General features: G+C 42.9%; 4 protein-coding genes across 4 annotated transcripts in view; 3 read left to right on the forward strand and 1 right to left on the reverse strand.

The window, feature by feature from the left end:
* Window positions 1–2,646: 2,646 nt before the first annotated feature.
* LOC143327132 (catechol O-methyltransferase A-like) lies at window positions 2,647–6,638 on the forward strand. The gene is made up of 6 exons (XM_076741328.1): window positions 2,647–2,723; window positions 3,070–3,187; window positions 3,276–3,469; window positions 5,564–5,695; window positions 5,773–5,865; window positions 5,899–6,638. The coding sequence occupies exons 2-6, from the start codon at window positions 3,091–3,093 to the stop codon at window positions 6,013–6,015; spliced, it is 633 nt and encodes a 210-aa protein (XP_076597443.1). The 5' UTR covers window positions 2,647–2,723; window positions 3,070–3,090; the 3' UTR covers window positions 6,016–6,638.
* Window positions 6,639–8,219: 1,581 nt separating this feature from the next.
* On the reverse strand, window positions 8,220–13,559 carry abt1 (activator of basal transcription 1). Its single transcript, XM_076740981.1, has 6 exons — window positions 13,490–13,559; window positions 12,478–12,643; window positions 11,966–12,139; window positions 10,523–10,698; window positions 8,824–9,009; window positions 8,220–8,724 (listed from the first exon to the last, which is right to left on the reverse strand). Exons 2-6 carry the CDS (start codon window positions 12,623–12,625, stop codon window positions 8,539–8,541), a joined length of 870 nt encoding a protein of 289 aa, XP_076597096.1. The 5' UTR covers window positions 12,626–12,643; window positions 13,490–13,559; the 3' UTR covers window positions 8,220–8,538.
* Window positions 13,560–14,251: 692 nt separating this feature from the next.
* Window positions 14,252–16,753, forward strand: rad51c (RAD51 paralog C). The gene is made up of 4 exons (XM_076740979.1): window positions 14,252–14,440; window positions 14,992–15,247; window positions 15,803–16,019; window positions 16,108–16,753. The coding sequence occupies exons 1-4, from the start codon at window positions 14,323–14,325 to the stop codon at window positions 16,606–16,608; spliced, it is 1,092 nt and encodes a 363-aa protein (XP_076597094.1). The 5' UTR covers window positions 14,252–14,322; the 3' UTR covers window positions 16,609–16,753.
* A 1,455-nt stretch (window positions 16,754–18,208) lies between these two features.
* LOC143326927 (metabotropic glutamate receptor 6-like) overlaps window positions 18,209–26,368 on the forward strand; it is a 38,945-nt gene continuing 30,785 nt past the window's right edge. Inside the window, exons 1-3 of the mRNA XM_076740978.1 lie at window positions 18,209–18,237; window positions 19,158–19,784; window positions 25,278–25,494. Coding sequence (XP_076597093.1) covers window positions 19,203–19,784; window positions 25,278–25,494 — 799 coding nt within the window. The 5' untranslated portion in view covers window positions 18,209–18,237; window positions 19,158–19,202. The remainder of the gene's footprint in view (window positions 18,238–19,157; window positions 19,785–25,277; window positions 25,495–26,368) is intronic.

Raw genomic sequence — 26,368 nt, forward strand, 5'->3', positions numbered from 1 at the left:
GGCTTCAGCTAATGACAGACAGCCTGTCATTTGAGCTGATGTTTGTCAATCTGCATAACCATGATAAATCACATTTGTTTTCTGTTTTTTTTTTTTAATTAAGAAAAGGGGAGGTTTAGCTGAAGGAGCGTGCTCTTGTGTTGTTTTGAACTTTGCAGAGCTGTGCTATTGTTCATTTTTTGTCTTTCATGCTTCTTCATTAGCATTAATGTTCCCTTAAACAACAAAAAAAAGTGATTTCAAAGTGATTGAAAAGTGATTTTGTATTTTCATGTTTTGTGTGTTCTAACCTGTTTTTCCCTCCATCTGCCTCAGGATTACCTCGCATCTGCTTACTGGCCCACCTGCTGGCTTGTCTACCTGCTGTCACAGCACCTCAGCAGCCTGCCATGCTCCATTTCCTCCACATTTCCAACTATCTTAAAATAAATGGCTTTGTTTGACCTTACTTCAGTGTCTTTGTCCTGCATTTGGGTCCACCCGGCAATCACCTCAAAACAGATCTTCAGATTCCTTGTTTCCATCAAAGCATAGACATTGTCATCTGGTTGGTATAAATCTGTTTATTCACCTGAAGTCACAAATTGGGACTGGTTCCACTGGAGAATTGATTCTGTGTCTAACGGTACCTTAAAACACCATGATGTGATAGATGCTGTGGGCCATCAGGTGTACGTTGAACATAAATGTGGAGGGACATGGATGTGTGTTATGTTGCTGGTTTTATGTTTCAGACTTTATGATTGTTGGTTTCATGTTCTGTATGTTCTTGTTGCTCTTTAATCATCTGTGGAACCGCAGTGCATTGTTTAAGTGTCAGTGTTGCCCTCTATACTCCGGTGTTTCCCCTTCTCCTGTCTGTCTCTCCCCTGTCTGTCTAGTCTGTTTCTGTGTTGCTGTAGTTCGTGGCCAGCAGGTTGGGACCAGCCTCCTGAACACACATGCACGCAATCATCAATTAAGACCTACCTGCTCACTCAGTATGTAAGCACCCGATTACAATCAGTATTCGTTGTATCTTCCACTTTGCTGCGTGGTAACAACTAGACCACAAACTCATGCTAAGTACCCTGTCAGTTTTTGTCTTGTCTGCCTTTAATATGCCTAATTGGTTGTGTTTTCCCTGTTGTGCCCAGGTGCCTAGCCCACACCTGCTTTGTCGGTGTCCTGCCGGTCTCCTCTCACAGAAGAGTTTGCATCAGTTAGTTTGCTCTCCCCAAGGACTTGGACCTATCTACCTGTCGCCAAGGGACTGGATCTGTCTACCCTTCAGCTCAGTATAAGGATTTGGCTTTGCTTGAGCTCCATCACAACCTTTTTTTTTTTTTCATTAAACTGCTTAAACTGTTTTCCCACTTCCTGCCTTTGTCTGAGTGTGGCAGTTTGAGTCCTGTAAATTCAGTTGAAATCTTTGGCTCTGATATGTCTGTACAGTTTGAAACAGTTACAATTACAATTAGTCATTTGCAGACACTTTTATCCAAAGCGACATACATAGGAATTCACACACCAATGGCGCAGCATCGGGGGCAGTTCTGGGGTTCAGTGTCTTGCCCAAGGATACTTGTGGACTGCCAAGGCCAGAGATCGAACCACCGACCTCCTGATTGGCAGACAACCGCTCAACCTCCTGAGCCACAGCTGCCAAAGTAACATTGGAAGATAGAGTTTGGTGTCAGAGTGTAAATGTAAAGAATGACTCTGTCTGAAGGTGTATTAAAGCTTCATGTTTTTAGAGTACAGTTTAACACCAGAGCTGCTTTTGTATGCATATGTACAGATATCAAGATATTTATATAATCATTAAATATATCAACACAGTTGTATAGCAGTTTGTGAAATAGAAAATGAATTAAAAAAAATTTGTGACACTCAGCATGATTTTGAAACTAATGTATTTCAGTTGGCAGTATCTTTTGTGTCTGTATCTTTTGTGGATTACACTTGCATCCATGCGCACAAATATATACATTAAATCTCGTGACTATTTCAAAAAATGCCCTGGGACTGAGCTAAATATATACATATGAACACATTTACATACTAATCAATAAATATATACAAATATTAACACATTCACATTGTTATCAATAAATTGATACACATGAAAACTAACAGGCAGCATGACTGAATTACATTTTATTTTATTTTTAATAAATATTACAGAACAGATAACAGATGGTTCTTCTGATTGCATTACCGTGATGATGAGGATTTCACAGTAAAGTCAGGTACAGGTGTGTTGATGATGATGCCACAATACAGTCAGGTGCAGGTATATTGATGATGATGTTAAAGTACAGACAGGTACAGGTGAGTTGATGGTGATTTTAAAGTACAGTCAGGAACAGCTGCATTGAAACTAAGATGCATCCTCCAGAGTTTGGACTCCCAGGCACTCAAGTCTGAACTTGGGTATCTTGACAAAAATTTGCAGCGTGTTGGCTCTGAAAAACAATCAGAGAGAGAGAGAGAGAGAGAGAGAGAGAGAGAAGCTCCTTGTACAGAGACACAGTTGGAGGATTAAGAAGCTGATTGGCTGGGGCAGGATTAAAACGAGCGGCTGATCAGCACTTCCCTCTACTTCAGATTTACAATCAGAGACAAACAGGACAGACAGACAGAGACAGTACAGTAGACAGAGCGACAGAGGACTGAAGGAGAAGAAGAAGTCAAAGACAACAAAGGAAGCTACAGGGGAAATTAAGTCACTACAGCAACTGGTACTGACACTGCTTATACTATAATACTGCTGCTACTGAAACTTTTGGTACACATGATACAACTGGTAGTACTGATTTCTCTCTTTCTCTCTGTCTGTCTCTCTCTCCTGTCTGTCTTTTAGTATGTCTCTGCTCATAGCGTCAGTGGTCCTGGCTGTTCTGTGTATTTTGTGCCATTCTTTGATTCCCTGGTTGATTCAGTCCAACTCCACTCTGGCTCTGTTGTTGTATGACGTCCTGCTGGAACAACACGACCTCAGGTGACCTCTGTTTACCTGTCTCTCTTTTTAACTGCCTGTCTGTCTGTTCACCTGTCCATCTGTTTGACTGCCTGTATGTCTCTCAGCGCCTACTGCAGGCCGTCAGTATGAATGCAGTCAGAGCTGATCCGGACAGCATCATCACAGCCATCGATCACTTCTGCAAACAGACGGAATGGGCCATGAATGTGGGAGACGAGAAAGGTACACACGTACAAATACACACATGGTAATACACACTGATACATGGGAGTGCTCTCATTAATCATGTGTCTCTTTGTCCATCTCCCAGGAGCCATCTTGGACTTGGTTGTCATGGAAACCTCTCCTTCCACAGTGGTGGAGTTGGGGACATACTGTGGTTACTCTACTGTCCGTATCATCAAGTTGTTGCCCCTGGCAACAAAGCTGATTACCGTGGAAATGAACCCGGAGTATGCTCATGTAGCGCGACAGGTCATCCAACATGCAGGACTGCAGGACAAGGTCAGAAGTCAAGGTTCAGAGGACTAAGATCAGAGGTCAGAGGTCATAGCATACAGCAGAGTCAGGAGTCAGTCACCTTGTCTTCCTCTGTTCAACTCAGCACTCATTCATCAGATGTGTGAAGTGACTGCTGCCATGTTTATACAGTAGAACCTAAAGGAGGCAAGGTTGACAAAGACCATCTCATTCATTTCAGATAGTGGGCTCCTTGTCACAAGATCTGCAATCCAATGAAAAAGCTTTGCCATTGTAACAGGTTTATGAGGGTACTCAGGATTCAAACAGCTGGTCCGGAACCCTGTGTGCACATGTCTGATGAAGGTTCATAATTAAACTGAAGAAGTTTGTGATGAACCAGATCAACTGTAGTGATTAGAGGCCACCAAGATGAGGCCAACATATTCCATCTGGTCACCCTGTAGTAGTGCAGGAAGGTGAAGGGATGGGAGGCATACAGGAGGCCCTGTGGCCTCTGAAGTGCCATCAAATGCATGTCAAATGCAGGATCATTTATCTCTATATTGGAGGTTGAACAGTGAATTGTTTCCCTGTAGGCAAAGAGATCAGCTACAACTGTCCTAAAGTGGTATCCCTCTGCCTATCCCTCCCCTCTCATTATCTGGGGAAGACTTCCCTCTGGAGAGCTGATATGCTGTGTGATATACTTGATGTGGCACATCCTTTGCCCCAAGGGACTTGAATCATTGGCCTGCCCAGTTACTATCACCAAAGAAAACTCACATTCTACATGTTACCAACCTTCCTATGGAGGGAGGGTCTCCAGGTGACCCTAACCTCAAGTATAACTGGGACAAGCAAGCTATGAGAGCAGCCTATCTGTAAGGAGATGAGGAAAGTCTTGTTGGCATCCAACCACATGCTTAGGTTCTCTGTGGACTGAGAGATCTGAAGTCCGCTCTTCCTCCTGTTGAGAGACAGGCAAATGTGTTTTAAATATTCCTTGGACATATACCAGCCAGTAATCTAAGTAGTAGACTGTATCCATGGATCCATGAACTTCGTGCAGGGAGCTAATAATATGCCAAATGGCAGGACACCTAGTTGCCTGTCTTCAGGTCTTGAAGGCAAAGCTGATGTAGTGTCTGTGTCCCTTCCATGCTGAGATCTGAAAATACAAATATCTTTCAGGTCAATTGTGGTGAAGTTGGAGATCTGGAGGTACACTCTGGATGGTGGAGGTTTAAAGCTTATCTCTAATGTAACCCATAAATGGTCTCCAGCTCCTCTCAAAACTATCAGACCATCACCGTAGATGATGATTCCTCCAGTGGAGAAGGATTGATCTCCACACTAACAAAGTTATTAATTGTCTTATTCTGAGTTTGGTTATCCCCTATTATGCCAAAATGGCTATCATGGAATCTAGTCGAATTACCATGTTGAAAATATCCGACGATGCTTCCAATAGGTTGACAGATTAGGACATAACCAGAATCAGTGTACAGAGGCCAGTGAGAGTCTGCATCTGTCATATGTAGAATCTACATCTGGGAACATTTTAGAGAGTTTGACTTCAGGGGGATGAGGGCATTGCAACATCTTCAATTGAATGAGGCCATGTCAGGCACAGATTGAGGCTGTATGCACCCCTCTCAGGGCTTTTCTCCACTGTTCTGCCTTCAAAGCCACCCCCAGATCTCACTCCCATGCAAACCTTAGCACAGCCAGTGATGGGTTTTGTAAATTAAACAAGAAATGATATATAAAAGATGTTGCACCCTTATAGGCACCAGGTCTCACAGATATCAACACACACACACACACACACACACACACACAACTCAACACTAGGATACACACCTGTCTGACTGGCTGTAGAAGTCAGAGAATGTGAGAGGCAACAATTGCGGTGTTTATGTAGCCACGTGTTGGCAGTGTGGCCTCAACAGGCGAAAGGTGTGACGCTCACTGTGAAACTCACCTTTGTGCATACCTGACCTCAGGTGTGACAGAGAAAGATAAACACAGTGGATAGAGACACAAATAGGTTTGAATTAGCTTTTACTGTGTAGATTAAATTAGTTATTGAAAGGTCATTGGTCTAATCATTGATCACTACTGTCACTATGTCAGGTGTGCATGCTGGAAGGTGAGTCAGCTGACCTGATTCCCAAGATGTCTGACATGTTTGGAATCCAGGTGTTTGACTTAGTTTTCCTTGACCACTGGAAGGACTGCTACCTGCCTGACATCAGACTGCTAGAGGTAATGAGCCCTGATCTTTGACACCTTATCTGTGAACCTGCAGTATGTTCTGATCTCTGACATTAACCCACTCCCAGGATTGTGGTCTGCTGGCTCAGGGCTTGGTGGTCCTGGCTGATAACGTGGTCTGCCCCGGGGCTCCAGACTACCTGAATTATGTCAGATCCAACCTGAAGTACAGCAGCAGGTTCTACCAGGCTCACCTGGAGTACACCAGACTCCTGGACGGATTGGAGAGGTCTGAGTACCAGGGTCACAGAAAGGTGGACAGACAGACAGACAGACAGACAGACAGACAGACAGAATTCAGACTGAATTAAGGTAAGTGTGATAATTCTGAACTAAATCATCTCATTAAAACTGGATGAGGTAACAAATGTTTCTCCTAAATATGTCACAATTGGGCAGCAGATTGTTACCTCACACAGGTGACTGTATGAGGATCACGTCATTAGAATATATAAGGTTGCAGGTGGATGCCCATATCCTGTGGGTTTTAGACTCCATGCTAACACTGGCTGATGTGTCATTTCACATAAGCCAGTGAAAAAGACAAAGAGCTGTAAACTGTTTTACTGCAAGTCTGAACCCTGTTCTGTTGGTTTGTGAAGGATGTTCTCATCATGGTCCTGTGCACTCTGGCTGTACAATCGGTGTATCTGTTTGGACAAAAGCTTCTGATTACTATAACGTAATCTAAGTGTGAGGGGATGCTGGTTCCTGATGTGTTTTTCTCCATGCCGTGTTCACATTTTACGTTTTCTTCTGTGGATCTCCCAAATGTCACTAAACACAGGAACTCAGGATGAAGCCTGGATAATGGAACCATAATACAGATTTTTGGTCTGTGCACTATGGCTGAACAATTAATCAAAGTATTACTGAAGTCACAGTAGATCTGGGGTGGCTGCAGCTCAAACTGGGGTGGCTGTGGCTCAGGAGGTAGAGGGGTTGTCTGTCAATCAAGAGGTCAGTGGTTCAATCCCTGGCCTCGGCAGTCCGCATGCCAAAGTATCTTTGGGCAAGATACTGAACCCCAGAACTGCCCCCGATGCTGCCCCATCGGTGTGTGAATTCATATGTACATCGCTTTAGATAAAAGTGTCTGCAAATTACTAACTGTAATTGTAACCTGGTACAATACCCAAATCGCAGGAGCGGCAGTTTTTTGATCACTTGTGTCACAACATACTGTACCATTATAAAAAAAAATATATATATATATATAAATAAGTGTCCTTGGCTTAGGCTTATTTGACAGCGAAGGTCAACAGTGTCAAAACTTACCGAGTTCTCAGTGTTAATGTTGAGGTCGTGGATGGGAGGCAACGTCACTGGAACGAAGAGCAGCTCGGTCTTGTCCAGGTTGAGGTTGCTGATAAAATGAGACTTTATTGATCCCACACTGGGCAAATTTTGTCGTTAAAGCCAGCAAGTATTAGAAAGAGCAACCACAGTGGCATAAAGTGGTCAAAATTTTAAAAAGTATACAGGGTACAGAATAGAAAAACAACTACGTATATGTACATTTGTACAGATTATAAAAAATAGTAAATGCCATAAAAATCCTACTGCCATAAAAAAGTACTATTGCAAATATTCTTATGAGAAAACTAACTAATGACGTGTTGTATTGCACACAGTTTCTAAAAGTACTGTTGCCAATATGGATAATATAGTGTTATTGCACAGTTGAGAGAAACATACAACTTAGAAATTGCACCAGATGAAATGGATAATGTGACCAGATATTGGCATTGATAGCAGTAGTTCAAAACAAAAGTGGGTTTATGATGTAGAATTGAGAAAGAAGCATCAACACAGGCTTCTTTCTTTCTGGCCTCTTATGTTTGTGCTGAATACCATGTGTATACAAGCTTGCAGGGAGGGTACTGCATCCATTCATTGTCTGTTCATTTGTTGTGCAGCGGAATAACTTTTGGTTTCCGTTTGTGATGACTGCTGACTGAGATAAGGGATGAGACTGAATAGATCCTGGAACTTAGCCTGGTCTGGAGCAGGCTAGCTCCACAGAATAAATCTCCATGGTAATTTATCCCATAACATATCCCACTTTCTACTATCCTGCTTTTGTGCAACTGGATCATGAATAAGTTGAGCCAGGACAACCAACATATCCCGGCTTAATCCCTTATCCTAGTTTTGTGCAACGGGCCCCCGGAGTCCGCTGCTGTTGCTCTTGTTGTTGTTCAACAATGGGCATGCACGTGGAGGTGATTTGCATGTACACATGAATACACAGAAAGCAGAGTTCTGATGAATCTGCAGTGTAGAATTTAAAAAAGGTCATCATTTCCATGTCAACAGCAGGAAAATGTTTGCTTTGTGTTCGTGTGGTCAAGGCCTCAGAGTCACACGAGAGGAAAGACAGGAGCCACATAAGCTGAATGGAACGCACCTATGCAAAAGGAGGTGGGGGATGGAGACATTATTATAGACTGGAAGGAAGCTGGAGGGTAAGAAAAAATAAAAATATAAACGAATTTTAAAAAATACTTGGAGGTATAACTTCTGTCACATGAATGTAGATTTATTTACAATATCTTATACAGAGAGATAAAGATGATGTGTGGTGATGACAGGATAACCACCTGTTCAGAGGAATGATAGGAACGTCATGAACGTGATGAGCATTAAGAGACAAGAGAGAGGTGAAAAAGCCACGCCTCTAAACATTTCAGTTGTCTTCATTAGAGCGTCTTCTAAATGTTAACAAAAGACAAAAGTTAAATACAAAAAATAACGTCCACATTGTTTTAGGAGGATTAACAAGCTCGTCAACGGGCGTTCAGAATTCCATGAAAACAGCCAATCAGTTCTCTCTATGTTGTCACTGATTTGTTGGAGTTGAAAATCTTGGCCAACAGAGAGACGTTTGATTGGCTCCTCTGCTGTATGAGGCGGGCCTTGTCCAGGTGCTTCTGGGTAACAGAGTTTTTCCTCTTTTTCTTCATCTGGATCTCCTCCTCTGTCTGACGTTGAGTAAAGTCCCACGTCCTCTCGTTTACCTAACAATGATGAAGTTTGACAACATGACAACATTAAACTGTTCTTGTGGTGAAGCTGCTGCTACATTCAAGTGAGTGACTGTGTAGTTTAAAGTTTACCTGTTGCCCGTCTCTCTGTCTCTTCTTCCTCAGGTTGTTCATGTGAGCGCTTTTGTCCACATTGTTCAGGTAGAAGTTTGTTTCTCTCTTTGCCTGTGAGATTTCAGTCCTGAGTCTCTGCTGCAGGACCGTCTGCTCATAAGCTAGCCGCTCACTCAGGTGAGTCCACTGGAACCTGTGCAGGTACTACAGAGACAGACAGGTGAGCCCCAGGACATAGATTGGCTCTCACAGTTTGTTCTGGTTCAGAGTTTCACTCATGGTGTCACTGAAGGTCTCAGTCTGATTCAAACACAGAGTTTGTCACGTCGTCAAACACAGTTTGAAACCTCTCTGATGGGGGCCGAACATCAGGTCATGGTCAAACATCAGCTAAGTACATCCAAGATGGCTACCTTTGTCTCATTTGTTAAATCAGTGTTTTTCTACAGTACCCAGGATTCTCACTCCAGAGAAGAACTCATGAACATCAGGGAAACAACATCACTCGACCTATTTCCTTTTCTCACCTCATCCAAGGAATTATTGGACTTTCTGATCAAAGGTGGCCCCACATTTGTCCTTGCAGTGAAACACTGGAGGATGGAGGATGTGTCTCCACCAGCGTGGACATCACAAACCACCCTGTGTAACAAACTGGATGAACTTCAGCAACTGGTGGGGAAAAGCGTCTTCTTCTTGATAGAGACGTGGCTGTGTGGATCAACACCGGACGCTGGCAGGCTTCTGCTCTTCCAAGCAGATTGAGACGCAGAATTTTCCATCAAAACAAAAGTTGGAGGGATCTGTTTTCATACCAACAGTGGTCGGTGTCACGATTTGACGCTGCTCCTGCAGCACTGTTCTCCTGACCTGGAATCATTTTTCATAAATAGTAAACCTTTCTGCTCCCCTGTCAGTTAGTTTCATTCATTCTGTTTACGATCCACCACAGGCAATTGTGCAGGAGGCACAGCACATGCTCACAGACCAGATACTGCATGTGGATTAGACAAAGCTGGTCTCCTTAGTTACTGTCCTCTGTGACTTTAACAAAGCTAACCTCAGCCACAAACTCCCCGAACACAGACAGCTTGTTAAACGTCAGCCCGGAGACAATATTCTGGATTACTGTTACACTCCAATCAACGGTGTCTATCAGTCTGTCCCCCTTGCTGCACTGGGTCTGACCACGTCCTGGTCCACCTGAGTCCTGCCCTCAGGAAGAGATTAAAGCCTGTAAACCTGTTGTGAGGACATCAGTGAACAGTGAAGCTGTGGAGGATCTTCAGGCCTTGGACTAGATGTTTTCAGGACTGCTACAGACAGTCTGAATGAGTTCACAGAGGCTGGTGCATCAAACATCAGCTTGTGTGAGGACTGCTGTGTACCATCGCACACCAGGGTGAGTTCTAACAATGACAGACTCTGGTTCACAGCTAAGGTCAGCTGAGCCAACGTATTCTCACTCAGAACTAAAACAAGATTTCTGATGCTGTGAGATGATCTGACAAACCCTTCTGAGGATAGTATTAACTACCATCTGTCTGTTCTCAACTACTGACACGAGTTCAGCTGCTCCCCTCTGTTGAAAACAGAAATATGCAGTAATGCCTGTGATGTCATGTGTGGCTGTGAGGTCATGTGTGGCTGTGATGTCATGTGTGGCTGTGATGTCAGTCTGTGGCTGTGATGTCAGCTGTTACCGGGCAGACTGTACCTTAATGGACCAGAGGTCTGAGAAGAATCGTTGGCGTTTCCTGGTTCCCATTGGTGTGTTGTTCAGGGACGCCGCCACCCTCTTTGCCACTCGTTTATCTCTGAACTCCACCCATCCTTCGGTAAAATCACACCTCCTCAACCCAGACTTTTTCTTCCTCCTGCTCACCTGACGATCTGAGGACGGAGGAGACAAGGGCAGGAGAGGTAAATAGCAGACATGTTTTAAAAAAAAACAAAAAAACAAACATAAACCTTCACACCTGTCTTCTTCTCCCTAGCAACAGCAGCTGAGGATTGTGGGTTTCGTAGTGTTTAGAGACAGAAACAAAGTGGAAATAATTCAGTCTGGTGGTGAGAACATGTCTGAAGCTTTTATTATCTAGAAAAGCTTATTTATTCATTAACCTTCAGGAGATCACGTTTATCAGAGTCAGGTTTAATTCATTAAGTCAGTTTTATTGATGTAAGTCAAGCTTAGTTTAGCAAGACATAATGGAGGTTGAAATCAGCCGCTGTGAAAAGTCCTGATGAGGTTTTTTCAGACTGAATCAGTGTTTCAGTTTATGTCTTAAGACTTTAATAAAGTCAAAGGTTCCTACATGACGGTTCCTCTTTTCTGCTGAAGGGTTCCTCATCAGTGTGCTTCCAGTTCAGGTGCTGCACTCTTTGCATCATTGACATCTTAAAACTGAGCTCAGATCTTTTTCACTCTGATGGTGTTTAAACTGTGATGTCTCTGCTACAACCCAAACAATATAAACTTTCACAACTCAACGATGTCAATAATTTATTAACTTCTTCTAAACTAAATGAGGTGGCTGCTCGTCCTGTTGGGTTAAGATTAGGCCATCTTGTATATTCTTTTTCAGAACATTTGAATCATCTCACATTATTCACATGGAACTTGAACCCACCGAGACACAATTATAATCCCAGCAGCAACAAACTGAGTTAACAGCTGATCTGAGTTCAACTCTTCAGCTTTGACCTACCAAATTCTCAACTGTTCTGTAGTTTGTTAAAATCAGCAGTTTTGTCCCTTTCAGTCATTTATTAACATCAGTATTGTATAAATGGATTACTCTATATTTAATCCCTGCATCTGATTCATCACAATTTGTCTTCACATGTTTTTCTCTGAGGTCTCAGGTCTGATTTTTATTTACAATGAAACTTCATTCAAATTACTCGTTACAACAGCAAGAATAAAAAGCAGAGGCAGAAAAAAGAAGAAACAGACAATAAAAAAGATTCAAAATAAAATCAACTATGTACGTTATCTCCAAAAGAGTAAAAAACATTGTCTTGTGGAGAATGGCTCAGCTTTACAGAGGATTTTCAATTGCATGTGAGTAAAATATGAAGAATGAAGTACAGTACAGTAAAAATATCTAATACTGTTACACACATGTAATGGTTGCAGTATTTGCACATAAACTACCTTCAGGCTGCAGGAAGATGCGTCCGATCTCTCCGTGCACTGACAGCAGGTTCCTCAGGTGTTTGGGGCGGAGCCTCGGAGGAATGTGACCCAGGTAGATGATACCTGGAACACACTTCCTGTCCGGACAAGAAGTCACTCCAGCACCTTTCTGTTTGCTCCTCTCCGTCATTCCTGCTTGACAAAGAGTGGACAGCATATTTCACCATTTTTGAACCAATCTGCAGCAGAGACCATGAGACCCTGTTCTCATTCAGCCATCTTCATTCTGGTCTAAGCACCAGGACCCAACAAGAGAGAAGCAGCTGAACACACGTCAGACTGTTTCAGAACTGGACCGTTTCACAAGTGTTTTGCCTTTTTATCGAGTTTGATTTTCATTCAGAGATCTTTGTTCTGTTCTGTTCCTGTTTCTATTTTTCTGTTTATGACAATTTTCGTTTGTCTCAACTGAACAATAAAGTTTATTGAATTCTATCCCAACAGCATTTTATCATCATCTTCATCATCACCTGCATGTTCGTCTTTCTGCTCTTCATCTTCATCATCACCTCCTTTCACCGCAGCGGTTCCATCCTCCTCCTCCTGCTCTTCGTCCTCGTCTTCCTCCTCCTCTCTCTGAGCTCTAGTCTTCCTCTCCTCATCCTCTCTTCTCTCCATCTCTCTGCAGACTGATCACTGCAAACATCACCAACAGCAGAAACACACAAACAGATTCATTATGACGAAGCACGAGGACACGTCCAGCTCCAGAGACACGTCCAGCTCCAGAGACACGTCCAGCTGTAGAGACACGTCCAGCTCCAGAGACCTGATCTATCAAACAAAAACTGCACAGTAATCAGATTACAGCACAAACTGTCATTGACATCCAGACTGACTGACACATGTTCACTGAAACAAACTGGCTTCAGATCAGTTTATTCTACAGACTCCAGGACAAGAAGAACATCTCAGTCTGTGGACAAACAGTTTCCAGGTCCAGTGCTGTAATTCATCTCTCCGTCTCTCCCCTGTCTCTCTCCTTGTCTCTCTCTCTCTCTCTCTGTCTGTCTCTCTCTCTCTTCCCCGTCTCTCTCTGTCTGCATCATGTCTAAAATACCACAGTAATACGTTCTACTTTTTGTACGCATGTTATTATGCGTATATTAAATTATATTCCTGTATTTTAACTTCTATGTCATGTCTTTATGTCAAAGGGTTGGAGTTATGGTTTCTATTTGTGTGATTTTCTTTTAAACACATTGTTTGAGCATCGTTGGAAAGAGACTGAGTCTTAAGAATTTAACTGTAAAACTCTTTTAATCCAATAATCTGATTATTCATCAATAATCTGAGTATATTAAACATTAAACTGATTTGCAGTTTGTGCATTTGTTATCAAACAGAACCACTTCTTGCACACCTGCACTTACAGGTAAACTAGCGAATGGCGATCGGAATGAGAAACACTTCCGGGTTTCCTTCTGTCACATTAAAACCTTCCTTTTTTAAAAAACAAATCAAATCGAAACAAAATCTCACCTTTTTTCATCAACACTTCAACACAGCCGCTGTTTGCTCTCACGTGCGGAACTCGTGTCGCGTCTTCATGACGTAAGGCTAAGGAAGAGCGTCTAAAACACACCTTCCGGTTTTGCCGTCAAAATAAGAGTTGAAAGAGAAGCCTGAAACCTAGTAGTAGTAGTATCAATGAAGGCTTACCATATCTTATCTCTTATTTAGCACGGCTGCTGATTCTGTTTGATTTCATATTTTCTGAGAATACATACATACAACATCACCTATAAGTGTTACATTTGTTTCAGATGTAATTTTCAGATGCAGACTCCATAACAAAAGATTTTTTGTTAAAGTGATCCGGTTTGATTTCCATTGCGGACTAGAAAAAACAAAACACAACAACAAGAAGCTGATTCCAATATTTTATATTTGGAAATTTCACTACGACTAGACCATCAAATTAAAGGCAACTCATATTTGCCTCTCTAGATTTTTGTTTATAGCAGTGTGGATGTAAGAAAGATGGAGGAGGGGAATTAATTTATACTGAAAGTTTAATTTAACAGTAAATAAAATTGATAAAATATCACAAATTAAAGCAATTCTTCAAGTCTTAGAGTTATTACAGATGTTGGGACAATTCTGGCAGGAAACAAAACATTTTGTGAAAATCCGTTATTTTAATCAACTTTCATCGCCAAGAACTCGAACAACTCTTACTTTGAAAAGTCACACCGGAACTTTAGTGGTGATTTTTATCTTCAGTAACTTGACGCTGCTCTGGGAAGAAAGGTATGCTGGGATACCTGTCATGGCGGGATGATTTGAAGTAGGTGCTAACGTTATCAGTGAAGATGCAGCGGTCAGTGTCTAGTCTGTGTCTGAATCCCAGTGTAAAGGCTAAACTGGTCAGCGCTGGTTTCCAGTTCACCGCAGACCTGCTGCACCTCAAACCGCTGCAGCTCAGCAAAGGTACCGCTTCTATTCACCGTCACTCCCACCAAACTGCGTTCAAAATACTGCCGGTTTTAGCTCGTCGGTTATAAAGTTACAAACGCTTCACCTAAAATATGACTTATTGTTGCCTCTTGATAAACTGCTCAGTTAGTTTGTTTAGATCTTAATCTCCTGTTTAACATAAACTCTGAATCTCATTTTTCTTCTGATTCACTCGGTCCAGTAAAACACGAAGCTGCTGTTCGTCCATCGCCTTCTGCTCCTTGTTCCTTTGTTCTCGACAGAAATTGGTTCGGAAAGCAAACATAAAGCATAAATACCGACCAGATGATGTTTGACAACGTTTTACCAACTCCATCAGTTCAAGTTCTTCCTCATTCATGCTGGTTGAACATAATGTGGTCACACACATTCATTTCTTATGGCCGTCACAGCACAGATGTGGAAAATCTACTAAAGGATGGGTTAGGACTGTGACCCTGGTGCTGGTCTACAGGACAGTGAAGAGACCCTGCTGATGCTTCTCACTCTGGTCACTTTGGATCAAACTCCACGTTCTGTTGCAGAGGCCAGTCTGTCCCAGCAGGAGGCGGTGGAGGTGCTGCAGGCTGTGAGGAGAGAGGGAGGAGGTGGTGAAGCAGCAGCAGCAGGAGGAGCGTCAGCCTCTCTGACGGCTCTGGAGCTCCTGCAGAAGGAGGAGGAGGAGCTGAGGAGCATCGTGACATTCTCCTCTCAGCTGGACGCTGCGCTCGGAGGAGGACTTCCACTCGGGAAGACGACAGAAGTCTGTGGAGCTCCAGGAGTCGGGAAAACACAGCTGTGGTCAGACACACGCACACGCACACACACACACACACACACACACACACACTAATAATAATAATAGTAAGAATGACAATGATAATAATGATTAACTTCATTTGTAACTTTAATGCAGGAATGCAGCTCAAAGTGCATTTCAGGAAAGGAATCACAACAGCAAGTGTAGAAACGACAGAATGGACACAAAGACAGATAAAAGTGAAAGTAAAATAAGATGGAGACAAGGATGAAAACAAAAATAAAGACAATTCATAAAACCACACAATGATGCTTTCATCATTATCACAGAATTTCTTTGATATGTGAAAATGATTCAATATTTCACCAGAAGTAGGGGATTAGAGAAAAGTCCAGAAGCTGAAAACGGGTTTGTTATTAACATCTGACGACCCCACACATTGATCTGCTGACCCTCGGGAGGGGCCCGACCCTTACGTTGGGCCCCACTGTCCTTAACTAGCTCACAGTATATGGGGTTATATGGGGTACTGTGTAATCCTTTTACTGCAGAACGATTATCTATTGATTATCTTCACTGACGTCCCTGTCTCTCAGCCTGCAGCTGGCAGTGGACGTTCAGGTCCCTCAGTGTTTCGGGGGGGTCGGAGGTCAGGTGGTCTACATTGACACTGAGGGCAGCTTCCTGCTTCAGAGGGTCATCGACATTGCTGCTGCTGCTGTCCGACACTGCTCCTTATTGGTGGAAGACAACGAGCAGCGAGTCGCCATGGAGAACTTCACCGTGGAAACCATCCTGTCCAACATGTTCTTGGTAATGCCGTCTGGTCGTCATGGTAACAGTCCAGCCGTCTTCACACATTACAATGATTCTGATTGGTCGTCCGTCTCGCCTCCCTCAGGTACGTTGCCATGACTACATGGAACTGCTGGCCGAGCTCCACCTGATGCCCGACTTCCTGTCTGAGCACCCGAACACCCGCCTCCTGGTGATCGACAGCGTGGCGTTTCCGTTCCGGCAGCACTTTGACGAGCTGTCGCAGAGGACACGCCTCCTCAACGGCCTCGCTCAGCAGCTCATCTCCATGGCAACCTGCCACGAAATTGCCGTGGTGATAACCAATCAGATGACCACCCGACTGCGGGCTGGCCAATCACAGCTGGTCCCTGCCCTTGGGGAGAGCTGGGGCCATGCCCCTACCATCAGGCTTCTCCTATACTGGGCGGGGCTACGCCGGTTGGCTGCCATCTTTAAATCTCCAGGTCACATGGACTCCACTGTCCAATACCAGATCACCTCTGAGGGGTTCAGAGACGCTGACCAATCAGAGCAGCCACAGAGCAAACGGCCCCGAATACATAGTGACCAATCAGCTGCCAGCCCGAGAGTCACAAGCTGCTGATTGGTTAGAAACTGTCTGTCAATCAGAGCTCTGAGCTGAATTTGTTTAATTCTCTGCTTCCGATTTAAAATGTAAAACATTTATTTTCTGTCAAGTTAAAATCTAAAGTTTAATAATAATAAAGTTCAGTTTGTGGATGAGACTGAGATCCAGATTAAATATTAGAAACAAATACTTTAAAAATCTGTTTTTCAACATTATGACTGCTGATGTCAGAGGAGGGCGGGACTACAGGTGAGATTAGTGGCTCACCAGGTATTTGAGCCTAAATCCAGTTTTCAGTGTCACCAAGGTGGCTCTCCTTTCATCTTTCAGCTTCTCCAGACCAGATTTTGTTCAGAGTTTCAGATTCTCAGCTGAGGGAACTCGTGTGGATTCATCAGAGAAGCAGAAACTCTGATCCAGTTTTTTTTAGATGGTGTTCCTGCTCTCACTGAACTGCTGCATTAGTTTGTAAAGTGTCCTGGATATAAAGAAGACTCCTATTAAACCACACCACATCAAAAGTTCTATATTATGAATCAGTACGATGTTTGCTGACAGAAGAAATGTGGTTTAGTCCCTTCAAACCAAACCGCTTTCTGCTCTTTAAGAAGAAGAAGAAGAAGAATCGGGGGGAGACATTCCCCTTTATTTGTCACACACACATGCGAGCACGACGGCACACGGCACACGAGGTGAAATTTAAGTTCCGCCTTTAACCCATCCTGGTCGTCCTTCCTCCGCGGCAGACCGGGGACCCATCTTCGGCGTCACCATTGGTCAGGTGGTGATCTTGCATGTTTTTAGTGGGGGTATGTTTTACGGAGGATACCCGTGTCCTAACATCCTGCTCCTCTGACTGAAGGAAGCGGCACCTGATTGGTCCATTTAGTGTGAAGAACAGTCATGTGATGGAGAAAACCTGGTTAACAAAGACAGTTGATGACCATCATCATCATCATCATCATCATGTCTGACTGGAGGTTAAGGTTTTGTTCACATGAAGTCTGACAGGCCAACCTGCCTGTAGTTCATCAAGTTTCCAGCAGAGGTCACCGCCTCCTCACATAAACCCAACAAACGGCTGCACAGACTGGCGATCGAGTCAAAAGAGCTTTATTGACATGGAAACATCCGTTCACATTAAAGCAGGTAGAAAATAACAAACGTGCAATATCAGAACAATCAGTGAGCTTGAATCAAATCTAGAAATCTAAATGTGTAAGTGAACTGAAAGTGGAAGAAAGGTTAGATTTTGCATAAAACAATCTATAAATGTAGGAATCGCAGTTTTCCAGTGAAGATATAAAACAATAAGTGAGAACATTTCAACTTTCTTTGTAAGAAATTTATTTAGCTGAATTTATGAAATTCTGTTTTTATCTGAGAGAACGAAGTGAAATAAATAGCTGAGTCCACACACACACACACACACACACACACACGCACACGGTTATGAGCGTGCTTTAATTAGACACGCAGAGAGGCGGTCCTCCGCTGATTGGAGGAGCAGCAGGGGGTGAACCAGGGCTTCACATCTGACGGACTCACCGGGAGCAGCGGAGCGCTGACCCGAGCAGACCGACGGCAGTGCGGATTCAGGACTTCAGAACGGAAGGACACGGGAGGACACGGGATCGCGCTCCGGTAAGTTCTGATTCTGTCTGAAACAAATCAAAGCAGGTGTTTAAGATCAGGAATTAAAAGAGCGAGTTTATCAGAAGAACCAGTGAGTGAAACCAGTTCAGCTGCTGTGTGAGAGACAGACACTGAAGTCAAACCTGAAGCAGACCTGGGCTTCACGGAGCCGATTTTTTGATCATGATGATCAGATATTTTCTCCACATGCGGATCAACCAGTCACCTGCACTCCAACTGCGACGTCAGACTGATGAATGGACAGCAGTTTATTGCAGATATGATTATTGATTTATTGATCATGTAAATCACTCCTCAGTAAACTGCTGTTTGTTTTACATCAGTGAACTAATAACTAATACTATTAACTAAAAATTCATTGGTTAATCTAGGAATTAATCTGCAGATGAATAACTAATGCAAACAATCATCAGTTGTTTGACGTTTCTCTCTCATCGACTTCAAGTCCCTTTTCTTTATTTAATCCAATATCACAAATCACTGTAAGCCTCCAGCGTCTGTCCTCTGAGCCTCATTCAGATCCAGAAAAGCTCCTTTAACAAGTAAAAGAAGAAACCTGTGAGTGTATCACTCGACAGTTTGTTCAGTAAAGTCACAGACCAGCTGACCTGAGATCAGTGATGTTAGCGCTGCGTTCGTGCACAGCTCATCCAAACAGTCACATGAAGACTGAAGAGATAAAACAAAACAAGCTTTTAGCCACAAAAAACAAATTTCATCCTTAAAGATTCAATGAACGAGTTCACAAAAAACGTGTTCAGCACCTTCTCTGCACCTTCAGTGTCTGTTTCTCTGCTGGGGCCAATCAGCTGCTCTCCCTGATGTGATGTCATTGACTGTCAACCTGATTTCCTGAAATCAAACATTCCACTGGCTGACTGATTGATTATTGATTGATGTCTCCTCAGGTGTCCACAGCAGAATGAACACCCTACCCTAAACCCCACCTCAGTATGACATCATCAGGCCCCACCCCCTTCCCCCTCTCCCCCCCCTATCACCGTCATCACATTTCTCTCTGGATTGGACGAACTCTGCGTCAGTCTTCGCTGCAGCCCCGCCTCCTGCTGTCTCTCTTGCTCTGTATTGGTGGACAGGTGGTTCAAGTGAGTGCCTCCCACCAGCACTTCCACCCGCACTCCATAAAGATACCTGGTGACATCACTCTGGGCGGGTTGTTCCCCATTCACGCCCGCGGCCCCCATGGTTTGCCTTGCGGGGAGCTGAAGAAGGAGAAGGGCATCCACCGTATGGAGGCCATGTTGTATGCCCTGGACCAGATCAACAGTGACCCTGAGGTGTTACCAAACATCACGCTGGGGGCCCGCATCCTGGACACCTGCTCCAGAGACACCTACGCTCTTGAACAATCGCTCACCTTCGTCCAGGCACTGATCCAGAAAGACACATCTGACATCCGCTGCTCCAACGGAGAGCCACCCATCATTCGGAAACCAGAGAGGGTGGTGGGAGTGATTGGAGCGTCTGCTAGCTCCGTGTCCATCATGGTGGCCAACATCCTGAGACTGTTCGAGGTAAATAATTTACATCTAATGTAAAGGGAATATAACATACAATTAATACATCCGTTAAAACTCAGGGAATGCAGGGACAGATAAACTATCCTGAGACTTTGAGTTAAATAATATATGATAAGACAGTATGCAAACTACACAGAGGAGGAGAAGGTGATTCTGCTGCAGGGTGAAGATCCAGATTCAAATCTCCTTATGAGACAATGAGAGCCAAGAGAGAAAAGGAGATGGAGGGAGGTCTCAGCAGAATGGAGGGAAGAGAGAAAGAGAGAAGGAGGAGAAAACAGGTAGAATTTATTCATAACTATGTTTAATTTAGCTGAGAGGAGAAAGACATAAAGAGAAGAGGAGGGGGCTAAGATCAGAGCCCTGAGGTACTCCACATTTCACCTCAGACAGTATTGATGTAATATTGTGAATGGAAACACACTATGTTCTTTTAACCATGTGAAAGCCAGGCCATAGACACCAAACTGATTCTCATGTCAGTATACTGTGATTAGTGGCATCAAAAGCAGCACTGAGATCCAAGAGTAGAAGCACAGAGGCAGAATTTCAATCAGTGCTAAACAAAATGCCACATACCACTACAATAAGTGCAGTTTCAGTCAAGTGACAAGGGCCTGAATGCAGACTGAACATGTTCAAAAGCTTCACGTTAGTCTTGTGGACTGAAGATTTCTGAGACACACCTCCTTCTAATACTAATAATTATTCAGAGATTCTGGATCACAGTGTGGCCTATAGAGTAGAGGATTAAGCACAGCAGTCTTAATTCTAGTGAAGACAGTCCCAGTTCTAAGAAATAAGTCAATGGTATTCAGCATTAGAGGTCCCAGAGATGGCCAGAGGTCTTTCAGAAATGTAACTGGAAGGAGACAGGTAGTTGGTTTAGAGGGTAAAACCAGTTTAGGCAATGTGTCCAAAGTGGTTAACAGGTGGTTGCTGGATGGTGAGCAGGTGGTTGCTGGTTTATTATAAAGATAATGTAACGTCTTCAAATATCATGTTTTGTCCAACAAGCAGTCCAAAATATACTGGATGGCGGACACGGAAAAGAGCTTTGAGCAGCATAAAGCTGAGTGTAAACAAGGAGCTGCTGCTCTTTATCTTTTTCAAAGCAGATCTCAGGTTTAATCTGGGGTTTCTTTTTCTGGTTTTCTGATCACTGGAGGATCAGTTCAACAAACCGTTCAAACAGCAAAACGCATTGTCATTTCAAACTGTTTCAGCTGAGCGTCTCTGTTTACATATCAGGGATGAAATCCTACCTTATACTGATTTCTGTACACAGTTTAATGGGTTTCAATTTCCTATATTCAGCACCTCAGGCTGATGGTAATAATGTTTGAAATTAAAACACAGACATTAAAAGTACAGATAAACAGCTTAATACACAAGTATATAGGGACAGGCAAGTATAAAGACAGACAGTGGGAGAGACAGACAGTGAGTGGATGAAGTAGTCTGGTTGGTGGATTAATGTTTTAATGACAGTTTGTGTCTGGATGACTGACTTTCTCTAATGAAAGCCTTTAATGACTATGTGTGTTTTACTGCCTGTGTGTGCTTTCAGCAGATTATTATAACTGAGGTTTGTTAAAATCAAACTAAAGCAGCAAAAACACTTGACCACACAGATGCATCATGGGGATTTTTTAGCATTCATTCACGATGATTCCAGTTGATGCAGATATGTATCTGAGGAAGAGATAAATTTCAAATCAGAGGAAATCATTGAGCCCTCATCCGCTCGTCTGTGTGTGCGTTTCTGACCTCAAGGAATAGAAAGGTGGATAAAGGTGAGTGTGAGCATGTTTGCTGCCTGAATCTGGTTTACAGATCACAGCTGGAGCACGAGCAGGTGTGTCTGGTTGAAGATGAGGGAGGTTCTCCTTATGTAGCGTGGCATCACTCAAGATGAGCCAATCATCTGCAGGGGCTGTGATCCATTGGACCACCGCCTCGTCCGGATTCATACCTTTTTACATAATATACGTCTTTCACACGTCATTCTTTAAATTTTCACAGTGATGGTGGAAACTGGTCTGATATTGATTCCATAACAAAAAACAATCAACTGAAACAGAGCTGACGTTTCACAGTGGCTTTGTGTCATCTGAACTCAAGCTGAAGTTCAGAGTTCAGTTTTCTCTGATAAAAAGGTCGTGTTCACCCAATCTGCCCAAAACTCTGTGAAACATCAGGCTGAAGGAAACACAGTGAAACACAGACTCTGAAAGATGCTGAGACACAGAGAGAGACACTGAGAGACACTGAGACAGCTGTTTTTTAATGCTTGAACATTTTAGTCTCATCTTAGTCAAAGAGAGAGTAAAATAGTTTTATTTTAACTATTTTAATCTTGGTTTAATCAGTGAAAACATTTTAGCCTTTTTCAGTCGATGGATTATATTGAACGGTTGAGTCAAAAACCCAGAATTTTTGTCCTTTTTGTCAAACTTATTAAGAATTGACCATAATGTCTGATTGAAAACAGGTTGAATGATTAAGACAGTGTCTGGTTAAGAAATACAGCCGGATTCATTTTGGTGCCAAATCAAATCAGATTCACTGTGATGATGGACAAATAAAAGCGACATTTTTATGTCACCAAACGCATCAGTTCGTAGATTAGCTGCAGACAGGACGTCCATGATTGGTGGTGTCCAGCTTTTAGCTGGAGAAGACAAAGCCCTCATCTACCTGCTGCACTGGGTTTATTCCCACCTGGACATGGCTGGGACTACAATTAGGGTCATGTTCTTCGATTTTTCCACTGCTTTTTACACCATACAGCCTCAAGCTTGGGGCCATACAGATTAATACTGCACTTGTTTCTTGGATAACCTGACTGGCAGGCCACAGTTTGTAAGATTCAGCAACTGCATGAAAACACAAGGGTCAATGTCCTTAAGAGGACGTTCTACTCGTCTACCCTAGAGTTCTATTTTATGCTGCTGTGTGCTGGGGATGGAACTTTAGGGTGAGAATCACTCAACAAGCTAGTTTAAAAGGCCGGCTCAGTGATTGGATGAGGAGTCTGGAGACAGTAACAGAGAAGGGGATGCTGTCCAAGTTGATTAGCATCCTGTCCACCATCTTCCATTCACAGCATTCAGGTTATGAAGAGGAGTTTCTTCAGCCAAAGGTTTAAACCCCCAAGATGTTCTACAGGAGATCATTCCTGACGGAAACTTTTAAACTCATCTGCTGCTAAGTGGATGTCAATGGACCGGGAGGTTGCTGAGGTGGACTTACAATGGCTTACAATGACATTCTCTGAAATGTTTGGTAAAGTACAATACATGTATTTTTATTGTATAACTCACATTTACATGAACACAGTATCCATGCACATGTTTATACAGTACCAGTCAAAAGTTTGGACACACCTTCTCATTCAATGGTTTTTCTTTATTTTTTTTATTTTCTTCATTGTAGATGAATACTGAAGACACCTGAACTGTGAAGGAACACATATGGAATTATATAGTAAACAAAAAAGTGTTAAACAAACCAGAATACGTTTTATATTTTAGATTCTTCAAAGTAGCCACCGTTTGCTTCGATGACAGCTTTGCACACTCTTGGCATTCTCTCAGTCAGCTTCATGAGATAGTCGCAATTCAATTAACAGGTGTGCCTGGTCAAGAGTTAATTTCTGGAATTTCTTGCCTTCTTAATGTGTTTGAGACCATCAGTTGTGTTGTGTTCAGTTGTTCCATGGTGAAAAAACAAGTCTGTTAACAGGACAGATGGGAATGGTGAAATGGTGGCTGGCTGGAATTTGGGTCTGAGGTGATGAAGAAGAAATCCAGGAGGAGGCTGTCAGATGAATCCCGGGGGTCAGAGTTGGTCGATGGGGTAATCCTGAAGACAGGGTGAACAGGTGTATGTCTTACTGGGCAAGTTAACAAATAATGGTTATGGTTTGGCAATGATCCAGCAGGAACTGGTAGACAAAACAGCAGATTCATGGCAGATGTGCAGAGAGACACAGAGAAAGACTGCAAGGCAGAAGGAAAACACCAGGAAGACATAAAGAATAGGCTGTGACATCTTTTTTAGTTTTCTTACTTACTAAACTCTTATGCTAGCATTTGTGTTTCTGATATTTGATGGTCTTTGCACTATTCTATTTGTACTATACTATACATCGATCTATCGATCAATTGATTGTGAACGTCCACACTGTCCTCACCGACAGTCTCTGCTGAAGACCTTCATAGAGTCCTCAGCTGTTCATGTGAAAAGTTAGAACAGAGAGCTGAGACTTGTTCAAGCTCCGCCTTCTTCCACCCCATGCACACAGCTGACCAATCACTTAGTGAGGTGGGTGTGACGTCACATTGTTTCAGAAATTATTGTATGAAGTCGTCATTGTTGTGTTGTGACAGAGAAATCAGACTGTGACACAATCTGACTGCTTGAATCGGATTCTTGTCTTCAGCTGCTTCTGTTCTGGATCTTCAGAAAATATCAAACCTGTAAACTGAGAGAGAAAACAGATCTAGCCGATGTCCATGTTTGTTTCGCTCCACTGAAGCGACTCTCTCTGATGATGATGTGATGATGATGATGATGACTGTCATAACGAGGTCTGCTTTTAGGAGCTCGTTAATGTGGAGTCCTTCATTAATCTGCACACACACACACACACACACACACACACACACACACACACACAGTGGTTTGTGTTAATGTGATTATTATTCAGTTTATTGAAGCTCTGACACACATTCAGCGCAGGCTGTTACACAACACTAATCCTCTGCGTGTGTGTGTGTCTGCTCTGTAGTGTCCCAGCATTTCCAGTTTGACCAGCGGTGTGCGTGTGTTTATTTTGGCCCTGGGGTCAGACTAAACAGGCTTTAGTAAACAGTCAGAACTGAAGGAGGTCTGTGTTGTTCTTCAGATTCTGGTCTGGTCTGGTTCAGATGGACTCTGGTGTGCTTGTCTGGTTAATTTTGTTTGTTAAAGCTGGCGTGAAAGCTGTAAGTCAAACTCTGGGTTGGATGAAATACCAGGACTGAGACCACCTGAACAGCACGGTCTTAGTTCAAAGTGAACTCTGGTGGTTCATTTGCAGCATGAAAGCAAACTGACGAACTACAGGATTTTATGTCAGTCAGTCTGCATTTATTGAATTAAAGGGTTAAACAACTGTTAAGTCTTCTTTTCCGGCCAACAACTGTTATGAAGGTGATCTCATGATCTGCATAAGTTTTATTCACTCAGTATCCAATTTGTTTAGTGCACCTAATGAAAACTAAGTCAGTCTAATGCAACAGTTCTGTAATAGATCCTCCATGACACTTATAATGTTTAGTTTAATTCTATTATTTTGATTATTTTGTCCATCCCATTTATATCACTGTTGCTTTGGACTGCTCGTTTTAGTTCTTGATCTATTTCAGGTGAGCTGTTTGTCCACAGCTCCAGAGTTCTATGATTATGACATTGATTATTGATTATTGGTCCATGTTTCAGATCCCTCAGGTGAGTTATGCATCCACGGCTCCAGAGCTCAGCGATAATAACCGCTATGACTTCTTCTCTCGGGTGGTTCCTCCGGACTCATACCAGGCTCAGGCCATGCTGGACATTGTCAAAGCTCTGGGCTGGAACTACGTCTCCACGCTCGCCTCTGAGGGAAACTACGGAGAGAGCGGAGTCGATGCCTTCATGCAGATCTCCAGAGAGGCTGGTTTGTTAGGGCTCTACTTTATTCTGCCTTATTCTCTTGATTTCTTCTCTCTGTATTACATTTTCTTGGTGAGCTTTTGTAAATAGGCTTGATGGTCTTCTCTTGATTTTAAAAATATGACTTGTGAATATCTTATTATTTTCCCAGAGTTCCTTTCTTTCTTTCTTTGCCATATATAAGGTTTGTTTTTACATGCAGAACTGCAGATAATCAATCATGAAATATGATTGGTATGGTATGTTTAAGGTCAAGGAAACATTTTCTGATATTGATCTTTAGATTATGTAGTATAAGAATGGCAGTTCGTCTTAAACAGTGTTTGTGATCATGTTTATATTGATGACTTGAAGTTCAGAGCTCCAGAACTGGATTAATTAGACTAGCCAGAAAGGAAAAGTCAGCCTCAGCAAGTTGTTTTGTTGGTTTGAGCAACAGGAACGTTGAATGTTTCAATTTAACGTTCATGTGATCTTCTGCACTTGACAGTCCACCTGATGAACTCTGCAGGTCTCATTAAGACACTGCTGAAACTCCTGCATAATCTTAATTTGGAGATTTCTTGTCATACAGCTGCAGGGTACAATGACATTATATCAGTAATTGTTATTTGAAAGAACATCAGCATTCCTTTATAGCACTGTAAGAAATGTTTCAAAGTGGGACTGTCTAACAGGGTTTTATGGTAGAGTTTATTGTCATTGTTTCAGGAAGCAGACACACAAATACATGTTAAGAATCTTAGATTCTTGCAGCTCTTTGTCTCGAACATCCACTTCACCACCTGGTGGACAGACAGTGGAGCTCCTTCTCCAATAGACTGCTTCAACTCCACTGTCACAAGGACCGCTTCAGGAAATCATTCCTGCCACGAGCC

This window comes from Chaetodon auriga, chromosome 10 (genome assembly GCF_051107435.1).
Source record: "Chaetodon auriga isolate fChaAug3 chromosome 10, fChaAug3.hap1, whole genome shotgun sequence".
NCBI lineage: Eukaryota > Metazoa > Chordata > Actinopteri > Chaetodontiformes > Chaetodontidae > Chaetodon > Chaetodon auriga.

What these genes read in the sequence shown, in the direction of transcription:
- LOC143327132 (XM_076741328.1), top strand. Translation starts at nt 3,091, where the DNA reads ATGAATGCAGTCAGAGCTGATCCGGACAGCATCATCACAGCCATCGAT. An exon ending in ATGCAGGACTGCAGGACAAG is followed by an intron (nt 3,470 to 5,563) that starts GTCAGAAGTCAA and finishes TCACTATGTCAG; the next exon opens with GTGTGCATGCTGGAAGGTGA. An exon ending in TGAATTATGTCAGATCCAAC is followed by an intron (nt 5,866 to 5,898) that starts CTGAAGTACAGC and finishes TACCAGGCTCAC; the next exon opens with CTGGAGTACACCAGACTCCT.
- abt1 (XM_076740981.1), bottom strand. Translation starts at nt 12,625, where the DNA reads ATGGAGAGAAGAGAGGATGAGGAGAGGAAGACTAGAGCTCAGAGAGAG. An exon ending in CATCTTCCTGCAGCCTGAAG is followed by an intron (nt 10,699 to 11,965) that starts GTAGTTTATGTG and finishes CTCCGTCCTCAG; the next exon opens with ATCGTCAGGTGAGCAGGAGG. An exon ending in CAGACCTCTGGTCCATTAAG is followed by an intron (nt 9,010 to 10,522) that starts GTACAGTCTGCC and finishes CTGTCTCTGTAG; the next exon opens with TACCTGCACAGGTTCCAGTG.
- rad51c (XM_076740979.1), top strand. Translation starts at nt 14,323, where the DNA reads ATGCAGCGGTCAGTGTCTAGTCTGTGTCTGAATCCCAGTGTAAAGGCT. An exon ending in ACCGCTGCAGCTCAGCAAAG is followed by an intron (nt 14,441 to 14,991) that starts GTACCGCTTCTA and finishes GTTCTGTTGCAG; the next exon opens with AGGCCAGTCTGTCCCAGCAG. An exon ending in GTCGGGAAAACACAGCTGTG is followed by an intron (nt 15,248 to 15,802) that starts GTCAGACACACG and finishes CCTGTCTCTCAG; the next exon opens with CCTGCAGCTGGCAGTGGACG.